The sequence below is a fragment of the Polypterus senegalus genome, chromosome 3 (assembly GCF_016835505.1).
Source record: "Polypterus senegalus isolate Bchr_013 chromosome 3, ASM1683550v1, whole genome shotgun sequence".
NCBI lineage: Eukaryota > Metazoa > Chordata > Cladistia > Polypteriformes > Polypteridae > Polypterus > Polypterus senegalus.
This window is the reverse complement of record NC_053156.1, coordinates 93852859-93869145: the sequence shown is the minus strand read 5'-3', so window position 1 is coordinate 93869145 and position 16287 is coordinate 93852859. Positions and strand designations below refer to the sequence as shown.

The following is a 16287-nucleotide window of genomic DNA, read 5'->3' as shown; positions in this document are numbered from 1 at the left end:
TTGTTTGATCTGTTGTGTGTTATCTCTTCACTTTTTCTTACCTTCATACTGATATATAGTGTTTTTATTATAGTTTTCCTCCATTATAAGCCTGACATCCATTTAGATATGTGTGTCATTTCTTTATTTGTATATGTGTATATATGTATTTATTTGTACATCTAACTTTTTTGTACATTAATTTCATTGAGCTTCACATATTAGGCTTTTTCGGTTGTAAGGCCTGTTAAAGGTAAGGAATTTTGGACACATATTCTGTACATCAACATGACCTCTCTGTAAAACAGAAAGAATGCCTACTAATGAAAAATGTCGGACATTTCTCACATTTCATGGGACATAGAGTACCACTTATAATATCTTACATGCCAACTTTTGAGACAATAAATGTGTGGACAATGAAGCTAAAAAGTGAATTGAAATGCTAAAGGTTGGTGGTCTCAGCTATTAGTGTGTTCTTTACGGAACCACTGCATTTTACAGCCACATTAATTAATTCTATTCTAATTCATATGAACAGTTTGTACTGCTATGAAGATCTCAGTCAGTCATAACCAAACATAGTATTCTGACACCTAAATCAGAATCACAAGGATCCAGATCCTGTTGCTGAAGAAACTGGCCAAAAGGAAGGTTCCTGCAGTGGATGAGGTACCAGCCCAGCACACACACACACATACACGCACACTCCAATTTTGACACTTATGCAGAGCCAATTTAGAGTCATCAAGTAAACTAAAACATACATTTGGGAAATGGAACACATATAAACAAAAGAATAATGAGCAAATTCTACACACACACTGACCGGGGCCAGAGGATGCTAGATCTGTAAGGCCACAGCACTAACCAGAGAACCATCATACAGCACCCGTCTTTGAATCAGCCGGTCATAATTACTGTAGGTTCAGTTCTGAAGCTTATGTTTCTTTTCTGCTTGAGAATCTAATAAAGTTGCAAGGGTTGTAAACCTTTTTCTAAAATCAGCCTAAAATTTGCATCAACCAAGTCCCTGTTTTCCAATCCTGATAATGTACTGGACAGTTTAACAGCTCAAAAATATGCATTAGTTCACAATGATAAAGTGAATATTTTGTGAAAAATGTGTTTACCTTCCATGGTGGAAAATTTAAACTTTGGTTGCAAACAGTTCCATTGCATTTTAGAAGACTTTGCAAAGCTTTGGTTATTGCCATCACGGCTAAGTTGGTGCTATATGTTCCTCCATGGTCAAGATTCTTCACTAAAAAGTCATCATTTGCCTCCAATGGATTCTTAATTTTGCATGCCTCTTCTGATGATATTTGAATTGAACTAGACTGAGCACAACCCGAAGAGCTGGACATACATTCAGAACTGTCTGTAAGATTTTCATTACAACCAAATCGACTCCTCTTATACTCTTCAATGAATGCATTTACTGCATTAGGCCCTGGTGTCAGGTTTCTTAAGTAATCTTCAAAACCATCAATTATTCCATTTTTAAAACTGAATCCAAAGATGTTTCCTACCTTATAAAAATCATTTATTTGAGCCACAATGGTAGAAGTAGACCAAGCATCACTTGCAATCCATGTTTTTGATATGTTCTGGTTGATTACCTCAGTTAAAAGTTGAATTACCAGTTCAGCTTTCATAAACACAACAATAACCTCTGCAGTGGAAGACTTTATTGTCTGTACAGCTTCTGTTATTTTCGAATTGCTGCCTGGAGTACCAACAAATGACGAAATCGTTAGCTGGTATTCAACACAAATGTCCACATTCTGTGCATTAGATAGAAAACTTTGTAAAGCCGACACACCATAGCTATCATCGCTGGAAATTATTCCAACCCAGTTCCAGTTTAAACTACTGAACAGCTGAGCCAGGGCTTCAGTCTGGTAAACATCACTGGGCACTGTACGAAAGAAGGATGGATACCTTAGTTTGTCACTCAGATCAGCAGCAGATGAAGCATAACTTACCTAAATATTAGAAAAAAATATGTATTATTAGTATACAAAGCATTTCATTTTCCTCAGACTGGCACACATAATGTCCCCTTTAGCATTAAAAAAAACATGTAATCACTTGTTTCCTTTATAAGTGATAAAATAATATTGATTCAATCAGTTGAAGAAAATATTCCAAATATCTTAAAAATCAAAATGTTTTTCTATTTCCAATCACAATACTACAGTAGTTTCAGTTATAAGCAATTCATAGCTTATGAATTGAATGTATTATCTAGTACTAATAATTTGCTTTATTCAGCATTGAGGGCCAGCAGGACACAGTCTACAGATGTGGTGCAAAATAAGTGATAAGCTTCCCTTACAGTATTAATTTACAAAGTTCATTACAATCCACGACTTTTCCGTATTTTCACTTTTCCATCATATGCCCAAAGTCATATTTGGAAATATATTACTTTTTACAGTATGTGAAATTGTCTTTGGCATATAATTGTCATATACAGCTTTAAATAAATAACCTTGCACCAGACAACATCAGTAACCTCCTCCATCACTATGCTCCACTGTGCCCACTAGGGTCCACCAATTCTGGCCTCAAACTAACCTTTGCTGAAGTGGTGACAGAGCTTTTAGCTGTAAAGTGGCCAGATTTTGGAATGACCTCCCTAAATTAATAAGATCAGCTGACTCAATTCATTCTATTAAGAAAAAAAAAAATTAACTTATTTATTCAGGATGGCATTTAACTTACCCTGACATTTTGACTCCTCTTTCAGTTAGCCGTCTTTGCTCAAATGCTCAGAATGATTTGTGTTTATATTACGAATTATGTTATTTGTTCATGGTCTTCTCCTTGTATTAGTATTTTTGTATTTTATTTTGTTTTTTTGTCTCTTAGTTTGTTTCAAAGCTTTGTATAGCATTTGTTATCTTAATTAGTGTTTTATGTTGATATTAGTTATATGCAGTGTTGTACAGTATATTTCCTGTTGTTCTTTCTGAATTTCTGTGAAGCGCTTGGAGCATAAGAAAGGTGCTATATGAACAAAATGTATTCTTATTATTATTATTTATGCCAGGTACCTTAAGGTTGTTTCTGGCTGAGGGGCTAGTTGTATTGACATTGTAGTGTCCTAAGGTTACCGTTGAGTATTTGTGCCATGTGCAACCTTATCTTTCTAGTTCAGAGACAAGGCCTGAAGGCTAAAGCCCCTTATTCTCACTGCAGGCAGTGCGGTGTAGTAGTTAAGGCTTTGGCAACTCCTGCTACTGACACTGTGTGACCATAAGAAAGTCTCTTGACCTGCCTGTGCTCCAACTAGAAAACCAAACAAAATGTAACCAATTGTTTATTAAATGTTATAAGTCACCTTCTATAAAGGCGGAAGCCAAATAAGTAAATGCAAATACACTAAAATAAGGAACACGTTCATTTGTTTTAGCGGTGCTTGAACTTTCATTTTGAGGTCTTTCCAGTCAATGCCATGCAGTGCAAGCCAGTGAAATGTGATGAATAGTCCAGTATCGTTAAACGTAGCCATAAAAATTTTTTAAAAATTGAAAACAGCAGGTAAATATCAGGAATAAATCAAGGGAAAAAACTACATTGATTACAGTTGAGTAGCATCTTGACTTTCACATACCACTAAGGAGGACTGCCTGCCAGCGCTAAATTTGAAGAAGCCACCAAGGAAGTTGTATGTATGCTCCTTGGTCTTCAGGAAAAATAAGCCAGTAGCATTATATCTAATTTCAAGAAGTGCAGAGTCATGCTGCAGAAAAACAGTTATGCATGTGTCATGGATTCATATGTTTATGTTTTTATTGTAATTTTGATGTTAATGCTATTTTGTTGTTTCTGTTGTGTTTGTATTATAATTTTTTGAGTTTTACATAATTTTTGTCAATTTTGCTTATTTTTGCTTTATTGTGTATTTTCTATGTAAATGTGCTTATTTTCCCTGTTTATTGTGGGTGGGGTCCCAGGAGAGCCACCCTGACATCACGACACATCCGCCCTTCTTGTTGCTTTATAAGTCTTCTGGGAAGACACAAAAGCCAGAGATAATTCTTTTTACATTGAAACATTTGTGATTTTTATTGGCGGGGGTTCTGGTCTTTTGATTTTCTTTCTTTTTATTATTGGACTAGCAAAATACCCACGCTTCGCAGCGGAGAAGTAGTGTGCTAAAGAAGTTATGAAAAAAACATTTTAAAAATAACGTAACGTGATTGTCAATGTAATTGTCATAGGCTTATTTTAGTATTGAGAATGATGAGTATGATTGTAAATGTTGTGTATGAGTGTGACGATGTGGGTTCTGGCTCCACACTCCCATTGCTGTTGGAAGCACTTGAACCCAACACCGTCGATAATGTTGCCGAGAGAGCTAGTCAGTGGAGGCAAATAATTCCAGCAAGGGGAAGGTATACAAAAAGTGCAACAGTGCTTTTATTAAAAATCAACAAAACAAAAACAGTGTTCCAATAAATAGTGCAGTTTCAAACAATAAATAATCCACAAAATGAAAACGTGGAGTAAAACCAATAAATAGAAAAAAAACAATCCTTTAAAACCAGAGGTTAAAATCTTCTTTTAGGAAGCAGTCTTTAAAACAACAACAAGCAAGCTCGGTGCTTCTTTTCTGTTAGCGTCTCACCTGCTTATCCCGTATGGGCCAAGCAGCAGGCAAGACGCTCTCTGCAGCTGCCCTCCTGAAACACACGCACGAGACTGGAGACCTCCCGATCCCTGGCTTCGGTATGGCACTCATTTCAGTCCCGGAGAACTTGGTTTCCAACCAACGGCCAGGTCGCCCACGTTGGGGATTCCAGCACCAAGTCTCCCGACTTCCGCTGCCTTTCCATGGCCTCTCGCGCCAGTCGCTTTCTTGGTCACTCCGCAACCTGAGCGCCAGGGGAGCGACATCAACACAAACGTCTGGGTGTCGGCCTAACACCCAGCTTCAACGCAGCTGCCCACGAGCTCATTCGCCGCCTGTCCGCCGCTCTTCGCTCTCTCTCTCTCTCACCGACCTGCTTCCTCTCCTGCTCCCGGTAACCTCCGTCCTCTCCTTTCCTTTCTCTCTCCGATCGTTTCTTTCCTTTCCTTTCCTTTCCTTTCCTTTTTCTCTCCGATCGTTTCTTTTTCACCCCCTAAAACCGACTCGCGCTTCTTTTTAAAATGACGAGGGCCACAGCAGCTGCAGCATTAGCCGCGGGACAATCATGAATGTGGGCAGTTCCTCACCTGTGCACTAGGTGAGAAACGCCCACACCCTACGGATCGCCCCGCGGCTCACTATGGCCCAACGTCCCCTCGCTAAGCCGCGAGCACATCGATTATTCATTTAAAATGAATGGCCTTTTCTCAACGAGCTGTGGACCCATAACACCACAATGAGAAATACACAATTTTAGGATGTTAGGATCTCTTTGTAAACAACGCTTGCAGTTCTGCCCTCAGGCTGTAAAATGTCTGCTGAGCTTTCTCTTGAGCATGCAACGTACAGTTGGCCATGTGAGAAGCAATCTTGTGTCAAGTCAATGCCGACCTTTTTTAGAGTCTGGCCCTGTGACTCATTTATTGTCATAGCGAAGCAGACCCTTACTGGAAATTGGAGGCGTTTGAACTGGAATGGGAGGTCAGAGGGTATGAGAGGGATGCGAGGAATAAATACAGTCTTCTCTGAGCCTGTTTCAGTGAAGACAGTTGCCTCAATGAGGTTCTTGTGCAGAGATTCGATCTAAAGCCTGGTGCCATTACAAATTTTGGTAGTTGTAAGTTTCATAGTAAAGCGGTGGAGTAAACAAAAAGGCAGGAGTCACCAGCAGGCAGACATGAAGCAAGGCGAACAATAACAGGCTTGAAGCGGTGGAGTAAAGAAGAAGGGAGCAGTGAGCACGATCAGCTGAGGACAGTAAGGAAGTGAATGAGGAGGCACATGAGCACGGGATGTTGTTAATGTATATAGGCAGGGAGCCAACCACGTGGTAGGTGTGTGGACACCGGCCGTGTGGAAAAAGGAAGGGGGACCAGGGGTGGCCCTTGTGTGTGAAATAAATCCTCTTTTAATGGAAATAAGGAATGAAACCGCCAAAAGGAGAGCTCAGTTCCTAAACTTCCTTATGGCGTAATGGTGAGAACTGCCAATTTTCAAAAGTTCATTACAGGGCACAACACGAAATGAAACATACTTAATTTTTGTAAGTACAGTGTAAAGGATGAACGTGGGAAAATTAGAAGTAGCAGAAATAGTAAGGAGGGGTTTCCCCTATGTATATATACAGTTTAGGGGGTACACCCGTTTCCCCCCTTGGGTGTTGTAATAGGACATCAACAACAACAACATTTATTTATATAGCACATTTTCATACAAACAGTAGCTCAAAGTGCTTTACATAATAAAGAATAGAAAAATAAAAGACACAATAAGAAAACAAAATAAATCAACATTAATTAACATCGAATAAGAGTAAGGTTCAATGGCCAGGGGGGACATGAAACATACCTAACTTTTATAAGTACACTGAAAGGAATGAGCCTGCAAAATTTCAGCGTCCCACATTTATGGAAAGTGGGAAAATTAGTGATGAGTCAGTGAGGGCTTTGCCTTTTATAAGTGTAGATAGAAAATACCTGCGCTTTGCAGCGGAGAAGTAGTGTGTTAAAGAAGTTATGAAAAAGAAAAGGAAACATTTTAAAAATAACATAACCAGCGGTAAAGCAAGGAAGACTCCGTAATAAGGACGGTTGGGTGCATGTAGAAGGGGTGCCTGCTAAAAGAAAAAGGGATACTCGGAGCTGATGGCTTTACTTGTCTGTTGTGGAGCGGGCGTCAGCCATGGATGGATGCTAACGCCGAGTCACCCAGGTGAGATGGACTTCATTCTTCAATTAAGGAACTGTCGCCGAGCCGGTGAGACCGCTTCTTTACATGTAAATTAAGTAACCATGTCTGCTGCGCACATCAGGATTGGTCGCTGGATTCACTGCAGACTTCCCAGGCCGTGTGATTATAAACTTTTAAAAGAAAGTTCAGATAAAAGACTGGGGAACGTGTGGGGATTGTGTATGTCTGGGTTTCTAATTTATATGTGTATATAGTTGTAATATAGGTTAAGTACATGTGAATATATTTGCGCCGTTTATAAATAAGAGATTAGTGCTGCTGACGGATGGCCTTATATGGGCAGGCAGTCAATTACGTGGGAGGCATGGGGATGGAGGACGCAATATAGGCAGGCAGCCAACTATTTGGGAGGCGTGATGATGGGGGACGCAACTCCGCCTGACACGGCGACCGAGCTGCAGGCTATGGCTGTATATATGTACATACTGTAAGTAGTATTCAGTTATGACCGTTACGCATAGAATTTCGAAATGAAACCTGCTTAACTTTTGCAAGTAACCTGTAAGGAATGAGCCTGCCAAATTTCAGCCTTCTACCTACACAGGAAGTTGGAGAATTAGTGATGAGTGAGTGAGTCAGTCAGTCAGTCAGTCAGTCAGTCAGTGAGGGCTTTGCCTTTCATTAGTATAGATTCTTCTTCTGGTTTGTGAATTGGACTTGCTGTTTGATCACCTTTTGGGCAAACCCTTTTTTTTTGCCTTTTCTTGTTCTTTTTATAAAACTGGCCTTATTTGTTGTTTTTGGTTAATAAATCCTTTATTCATAAAGATTTTTGACCATTTTAATACAAATCAATGGTTTAAGGTTATCCCTACTCCTATGGTACTTTGTGTTATATTTTGGGGAGTTTATTTTGAGGATTGATACCCTTTTTATTCCTGTGAAGCCTTGTGCAGGCCAGTGGAACTGGAATTAAGCCAATTGGAGTAAGGCCTGTCCCAGGCATGCAAAGGAAGTCTGTGGAAAAACTTCAATATTTGGAAAACTTCACTTCATAACACCAACAAACATCTGGTCACATAGCACTGCTGCAAGAGCGCTCTAGAGTTGTGTCCCACTTGTGCTTTGTATGTACTGTAGTCTGCATGCTTCATGTGTTTTTTTTTGTACAAACTTGAGGTGATATCTTTCAATTTAAGAATTTAATAGCCACAATATTTTCCTGTATAGTGGGTAGTTGCTTGGGTGAACTTCCAAAAGCTTGTAAGGCCCAAAAGTTTCAAAAGCATTTCCAATAATCCCTACTTGGAGGGAAAACACAATCAAATTCTCTGGCTAGATACAAACAGGAATTGAAAAATCTTTATAAAATAAAAAATGTATCCTTCACAAAATGTGAATTTTGATTTATAGGGCAGTGGGCAGGTAGCCATGCCTCTTTGGGGACCTCTCACAAAACACATGGAACATCAACCAAGGCACAGTACACAAACCGCATAATACGTGAAAATAACACTAATATAAAACAATGCCCCAAAAGTGAACAAAAGGTAAATAAACTAAGAATATGAATTTCAGCCAGTAGAGGAATCCCAAGGTGCTCAGTTAACTTAACATTTTAATCTAATAATGATGTTGGAGGGTAGCACAATGATCTAATGACAATCAAGAAAGACTAGAAACTAGGATTTCATTGTTTGATTGTTTTTTTGTGATGCGAACAGTGCAAAAAATTTGCACATTTCAGTAGTTATTATCAGAAGAGAGACATATATTATTAAGTAAGTTAATGCTAATGTTAGAGAAGTCTTCACACATAGAGGAAAATACTATTATTATCCCACCATAACTTTCATGCCAAAATGCCACTGCTCTGCTTCCTTCCCGCTTTTCAAAAATGTAAATGTAAGTTTGGTTTAGTAGCTTTAATTTGGCCCTCTGTGATTCTGGCCAAGTGAGTAGTTGTGCCTTGCAATGAATTGACTTCTCATTCAGGGTTTGTGACTGGCACCCATATCTTCTTGGATAGGCGTCAGTTCTGTAATTGGGTAAGGGAGCTCAAAAAATGGAGGTATGGATTAAATAGAATTCTTAAAACAGAGAGACAGAATAAATTATGATTTTACTAACAGAGTCCATAAGTCTTTTATTAACTTTTGGAATAATTATTTGAATTTGTTTTCTCGTAAAACATAATTTTTTTCAAAACCAAGAACTCTGTTTGCATAATACCCAGGTAATAATCCAGAACCCTCCAAGGCAAAACAGTTACTGAAGAATTTCAATGAAGTTCCCGAGAACAACACAAAAGATGTCAGTTTCTCAGATTTCTCAGATTGCTTTCTAAACAGCTATCATGTTTACAACAGATTTTTAATCACTAAGACCATTAAAAGCTGTAGCCCTAGGTTGAATTAAGAATCAAAGGTCCACCAATACATACATTTATCAAACCTGAATTATCCAATTTTAGAATTGTGGAGTGCAAGGCTCACTTGTGTCAGGTCTGTTTAGAGCAGCCAATCATTTTAACTTGCAAGTCTTTAGGATGCAAGAAGAAAGTTGGAGTGTCTTCATAAAAATGTAAAGAGAATGTTCTAATAGACATGCGAAGAATGTACAGATTCCAGATAGTGGCAGGCCTGGGATTAAAACACAGTCTCTTGCACATGTGAGACAGCAGTGGTAGCCACTGTTTCATTGTGCTAATTATGTTATTTTTACATTAATCAATAGGCTGAAATAAAAAAATAATGGTAAACATAGGTTAAGTAGAAAATTGAATTTTCCCCACACCTTTTCATTTACATAATATGCAGTTTCCTATTACTGTTGCCTTCTGTTTTAAAAATAACAATAGCATTTCTCAGGTATATTGTATCACCATCCTTAAATTGCAATCAGATGTTCCTCGTGTTCCTCATGTTCCTGTCATCAGCTGTCTAATGTTCACTGGGTTGATTTTGGTCAGATGCCAAATAATGTGTCACTGATAAAATGCAATGCCATTTTGGAGAGATTGTATCATGAAAAATTTAACTCGGTGACAAAGGATGCCTAAGCCAAGGTTTTGTGAAGAGTATATGGCCAGTGGACTCTATGGACATTGGTGTGACAAATCCTTGAAAGAATAGTGTTGCTTTTATGATATTATTGCAATATTACAAACCTTGAGAATATCTTAAATCAGCTTTTTCTAGTGAAGGACCATAGCAGGTCAGAAGAGATATCTTGATTTGGAGGACCCAACTCTGAATTAACCACAAGTCAACACTTCTTAACACAACAGTGTAGTGCTTAACCTAGTAGAATGCCTGAGGAAACTTGCATATCCATACAGGCAGTGACAAATGTTTGTTACATGATAAAGCAGCCTAAATAATAATAATACACAGAAATATATTAAATAGTAAAAAGAAGTATTAAATATATTAAAGGTGCATTTACTATTTTCACTATTAGAAATAAATAGAGGCAGCAAGGAGTTCTTGGCTTGTGCTGTTCCATGAGGCTAAATTCAAATCCCAGCTCTATTATCACCTCTGCTGATTTTACACTACATATTCATCCCTTTTGTCCGTGGATTTTTCTTTGGGTAATATTGTTTGCCTCCCAAATCCCAAAGATGTGTGTGTTAGGTTGTGTGGCAGCCCAGGGTGGGTCCTGTGTGAACAGGTTTGAGTCTTCCTTTGCACTGGATGCAGAATGGGTGGGCTAAAATTACACCAGTCTCTAAAAAATTGCTTCATTTAAAAGGATAGATGGATACCAATGTCTTCTTACCTGTGGCATCAGGAATCGACCTAAAATATTAGCTATTGCAATCGATTCCTCTGAGTAGCCTGCACCAATTATAGCTTTCACCACTGGCAAGTAATCTTCATAACTGCAGCTTACTGGCAAGGTGCCATTTTTTGATAAGAAGCCTAATGTTGCTTGAATTGCTTTACTTGCTGATGCACAGGTGGAGCATATTATATATCCCAGTCTAATTCCAGGTAAGAGATTTTGCTCATTTATGCTGTTAATGGTATACACCATAGCAAGACTTCTAGTAAATGATTTGATATCCAATCTAAAAATGATAAAGAAAGATATTGACATGATAGTATGAAATGTGTAAAGAGATTAATTTCAGAATGTAAAAGGTAAAAAAACATTTTTTTATCATCAACAACAAGAGCAACAACAACATTTATTTAAGCAGCACATTTTCATACATGAAAACAGGCTAAAATGCTTTCCAATAATAAAAACTAAACAGGTCAACCTTAAAATGCATTAGTACAAAGAAAATGAATGGTCTCTTAACCCTTTGCATTATAGAAATATTTTTAATCATTGTCAAGTGTGCAATATTAGTAAGGTAAACTTTGGCATGAGAATAGCCAGTCTTAGAGTCCACATTTATTTAGAAAAGAAAGGATCTTTTCTTAATAACTCATGTGCCCTTGTCAGTTGTAAAGTTTACCACTTTTTTATTTTAATGTTTTCAGTCTTTTACAAGATGGTTGCACCTCCCTACTACTGTTGTTTTCCTCCAGCAAATATTTCACCAATTTATTCTAGGAATACAGAGTTACCCAAATATGATGGTAGTATAATAAAACATAACATATATCCCTGTTGCTCTTAAAATGCAATGGGTATGACTAATTTAACTTACTCTCTGCATCATTTCAGGCATTTTATGAAGTCATGTACACTGACATTGAATGTTTGATGTTCCTTTCCTTAAACCTTACAATGTATTTGAGCACTGCCTCTGTGCTGTGTCTTCTTGAACCTTTTTAACACCCCTTTTTTGGTGGTCCCGGACATGAGATTGTTCTCTGCAAACCTATTTTATATTGATTGACCATTTTAAGATGTGATAGTGATGATTCAAATTTTCAGATTTCGATGACATTTAAAGAGAGTGTAAAATCTACTTAAAAATGGAGAGTAAAGCCCACTAAAGTAGGTAGATAGATAGATAGATAGATAGATAGATAGATAGATAGATAGATAGATAGATAGATAGATAGATAGATAGATAGATAGATAGATAGATAGATAGATAGCTTTATTTGGAATAACGCCCCTGTTGCAGTTCTACTTTTGAATAATACAGGGATTTTTCACAGACATGGCAAGCTAGTGGAATTCACACTAGACAGCATTCTTGTTCTCAGCCTATTTTACCAGGCCTCAACATTTTTCACTACCCAGTCCACTTTTCCTTATTCATTATGTTCTTGAGGTCACAGCAACCTGTTAATACACCACGAAGCTTCCGGGAAGGTAAATTATGTATGTACGAGACAAAGAATATCCCAATGTGAAGAACTTCATTTCATTGAAATAACTTGGGGCCAGCAAACCTTTTCTGTCATGTTTTTTGTCTGACTATAAGTGTTTCCTTTTGCAGCTTACGGTTGCCAGCTTCACTGCCCATTGTTACTACTCTAGTTTTGTTGCTCTGTTTTATGGACAATAGGGGGCATCTTTGCCAGCTTCAGAATTTAGGTCTAACCAAAAAGGTACAGGTCTCAAAGTGATATTAATGCTTGACAGCCAGAACCAAAATTTCAGCTAATGGGACAGAAATGAAGACATGAAACATTATAAAATGATATTTGATCATACAGACTTACTTTATTTACTTTACAAAAATGAATAAGCAGTAGTTACCAGGGAAAAAATGAGGACAATTCTAGGAAGGAATACTTTGTGTCAGTCTAAAGTACAGATACAGTATGAAAAAGAAACATTGCCAGTTTAACCTAATAATTTGTAATACAGCATAAATTAAATAACTTAATGAACATATTGGATTATGAACAGCATTAATCATCCAGAAATTTGCTTATTAAAATATCCATTGTACCAAAACATCAGTAGGAAAGAATGGGAAATAATGGTAGTGATACATCAAAGACAAAATTGACTGTTATGAAGTGGAGATGCTATAGTCCTCAAATTAGTTTGTTTAGTTCAAATGTTGAAGAGAATAATATGAAAGCCTCCATGATAGTGCAATGAGCAGTTGCAGCAGGACAAACAATACTTTGCCTTCTTACTCTACTTCTCAGAAATTCTGGACTGTTCTTCATCTTCCATTTGGTGTTTCATAAGATGTTTCAAACATTTTCCCTGTCAAAACCTATGGGGTAACTTCATATCTTGAGGTGGTGGTGTTCTGACATTGAATGGGAATTGAAAGAAACATAACTATAAAGTTTAAGTACTAGGAAATGAAAGATAACATCAAAGTAAAATGGGCAGATGTCAAAACCAAAATAAACCAACTGTATCCATCCATTTTCTAACCCGCTGAATCCGAACAGAGTCACGGGGGTCTGCTGGAGCCAATCCCAGCCAACACAGGGCACAAGGCAGGAACCAATCCTGGGCAGGGTGCCAACCCACCGCAGAACCAACTGTATCTTGCAACAAAAAACCCAATGCATAAAGTAATAATCAAATTTATGAATTCTTTCAAAAAGCTTCCAACTAGGAAATTAGAAACGCTATTGCACAGAGATTTGTTTTTATACTCAGAAAATTCGACAAAGTGGACAGTGTGTCAAAATCGCAAATAAGAACAAGCCAATTACTTTCTGCTGTCATGTGGTAGCAACTGAGCACTGTTACAATCAACATAAAGCTCAAAATGGCAGTGCCAGTAAAGAAACAAAATGGTGGCACAAAAAAAAATTAAAATATAATTTTTTAGCTACAGAACAAATTGCAAACAGGCAAGAAATTGATACAAAATTAAATTGTTTATACTAAGAAACTCATGGCTATATGAGGGTAAATGGGGTTTCATGTCAAGCAACTTGAATATTCTTTAATCTTATTTAAAGTTTGAACTGTAATCCCTTGTTCTTAAATAACATGGGTACTGCCAGTTCAGCCATTTGTATATGTATAGTGATGATACTGCAACCAGAAAAGTGTCCATAGAAACCAATTAACCACTAGAAAAATACAATGTCATCAAAAATGATAATGGAAAATTTTTGAGGTGTGTAAGCAGTAATTCTTAAGGCCAGATGCCTATTATAATATCACCATTCTGTAGTCACAGGAATAAACAAAAATAATGTGAAATAATAAGTACAAATTTATTATATGGAATTTATATCTGGAAAAAATAGGCTGAACATTAACAAAACAATTTCATACACTTGTAGATCATGATATATGTTTCCACTCATAAAGGAGTTCCAAAATTATTTGTCTACAGCACCCATCTTGCTTTTATATTTTCAAAGTGAAATTAAACATAGCATTTCATATTGCTTCACTAATTTCTATTATCATCAACTTAACTTTGTTTACTTTGGGAAATAGTTGATGATACTAGTCTTTAATTCTACAGGGAAAATGATGCTGAAATAACTGCTCACTTTTCCATTCTCAGACAGGATGCATCATGAGAATCTGAACTATACTGGAATCTACTGTAGTTCAACATACAAATTCAAATCTTGTTTACAATCCGAGGACTGGATTTCTAGGAAAAAAACTGGACTATGTCCAAATGAGAATGGTTTTGTAAATGTACCTAAAGTGACCCACCTGCCAGACTGGATAAAATCCAGATAGCACTGTGCTCTTTAAACTGCTGAGAAGCCCCATTCCATGGAGACTGGTAAAATTGTCTTTCTCTAACCCCCTTTTTTATTCCTTATATTAAATATCATTTAGATGAATGTCATGCTGTAAGTTTTTTTTTAAATAAGTTTATTTACATTGTTTGCCTGTATGGAGACAATTCATTATTATTATTAATTATTATTATTGTTGTTGTTGTAGGATAAGTCCATTAGAAAATCACAACTTCCAATATATAGTATTTTAACGTCAATTTTCTTATGTTGTTGCACAAGTGACATAAAGGCCATACAGTGAGTTTAAGACTGAACTTTCACTTTGGTGACTGAAATTCAAATATTTTAGCCACTAGACTACACAGGGTTCAAGATTAAACCAAGAGAGTAAAAAAAGCAACTCTTTTGAAAATGACTTGACATTTGTAAGCTTACTGTGTAATAAGTCAAGGCATTCCAGTTTCATGTTACCTGTGCTAGATTGGGCTAGTTACAGCAAAGTCAGACATAGCAGCGGTTGAAGTAATATGACTCTTCAATTTTAAAAAAAAGTAATTAAATAGATGAACAACTTAAATATTCTAATTTTAATTAAACATCACGTGTTCAGAACTTTTCATGCAATCTGCACACCAACTGCATTAAAAAGCAATGACTTTAAAATCTTCTTGTTTGTTTTTTAAAGTCTTGCATGGTCTTGATCCAAAATACATCTGTGACCTTCTTCACCCCTACCTGGCACCGAGAGCATTGAGGTCATCTGCACAGGTTCTCCTCGTAGTTCCCAGATCTCAGCTGACATCTAGGGGAGACAGACCTTTCTCAGGTATTGCTCGTAGGCTTTTGAATTACCTGCTTTTCTATATCAGGTCTTTATCCCCTATCCTGGTTTTGACAAGTCGTCTTAAACCTACTTGTTTTCTTCCACCTTTCACGGTGTATAATGGGATTCTGGGGGATGTTTTAATTGGTCTGCTTCTGTATGATTGTTTGTATTGTGTTTATTTTAATGCTTTCTGCAGCACTTCCGTGTAACTTCTGTTGTTTTAAATGTGCTTTCATAAATAAATAATCTAATTTAATCTAATGGCTTTAAACAAAAAAAAAGTTTAAATCAATGACACTAATTATAATTTATTTTTTCTAAGAAAACCATGTCACTTTACATAACAAAATCATATTATCTTTAAAATCCCAGCAGTCTGATACAGCCTTATCATTTACATTTTCAATATGTACACTTTATATGCACCTATTCTCTTGCTGTTCTCTTATAATACACTCATCAGAATAAATATTTTACAAATAAATTACACTTACTGTGAACAGCTTAAGCTTACAGGTTCAGAGTAATTAGACAGATTTTCCACCCTCGCGTAGTAAGGAAAAAGTCCTCCTAGGAGTATATCACCAGGCGCAAAAGCCCCACAGTCTTCAGGAGAAAAATCACATGAGTAAGCAAACAAAAATAAATAGCAGGATGCAAATATAACTTTAGAGACGTCCATTGCGTGTCTGCGTTTATGAATACAATAATGCTGCTCGTACAGAATGCTTTCTTTAAAATAGCTTTGCTGCAGGGGGAGGAGTTGCCCTAACAATACTTAGCACTAAATACATTGAACAACTAAAATGATTTGCTATCTCAAAGCACTTTAAAGAATGTTCAACTTGTTATCTTTTTTGACAAAAATAAATACCAAAATAGTTTAGGGAAATTGTAATTGGTTTAAATGATACACCACATTCATGTCACATGAATCTTAGTTAAAGAACCATATACAGTATGGTCAGATGTTTTAGATCTAACTCGTCTTATCTCTCACCTTTGTTTTAATGAGCAAAATCAGGGGTTAAAGATGTTAAAACTAGAAA

General features: G+C 36.8%; 1 protein-coding gene across 1 annotated transcript in view; it reads right to left on the bottom strand.

Annotated features, from left to right (window-relative positions):
* LOC120526585 (G-protein coupled receptor family C group 6 member A-like) overlaps positions 1–15920 on the bottom strand; it is a 32299-nt gene extending 16379 nt beyond the window's left edge. Inside the window, exons 1-3 of the mRNA XM_039749746.1 lie at positions 15733–15920; positions 10595–10886; positions 1113–1967 (exon numbers count right to left, since the gene is read on the bottom strand). Coding sequence (XP_039605680.1) covers positions 1113–1967; positions 10595–10886; positions 15733–15920 — 1335 coding nt within the window. The remainder of the gene's footprint in view (positions 1–1112; positions 1968–10594; positions 10887–15732) is intronic.
* Between the last annotated feature and the right edge of the window lie 367 nt (positions 15921–16287).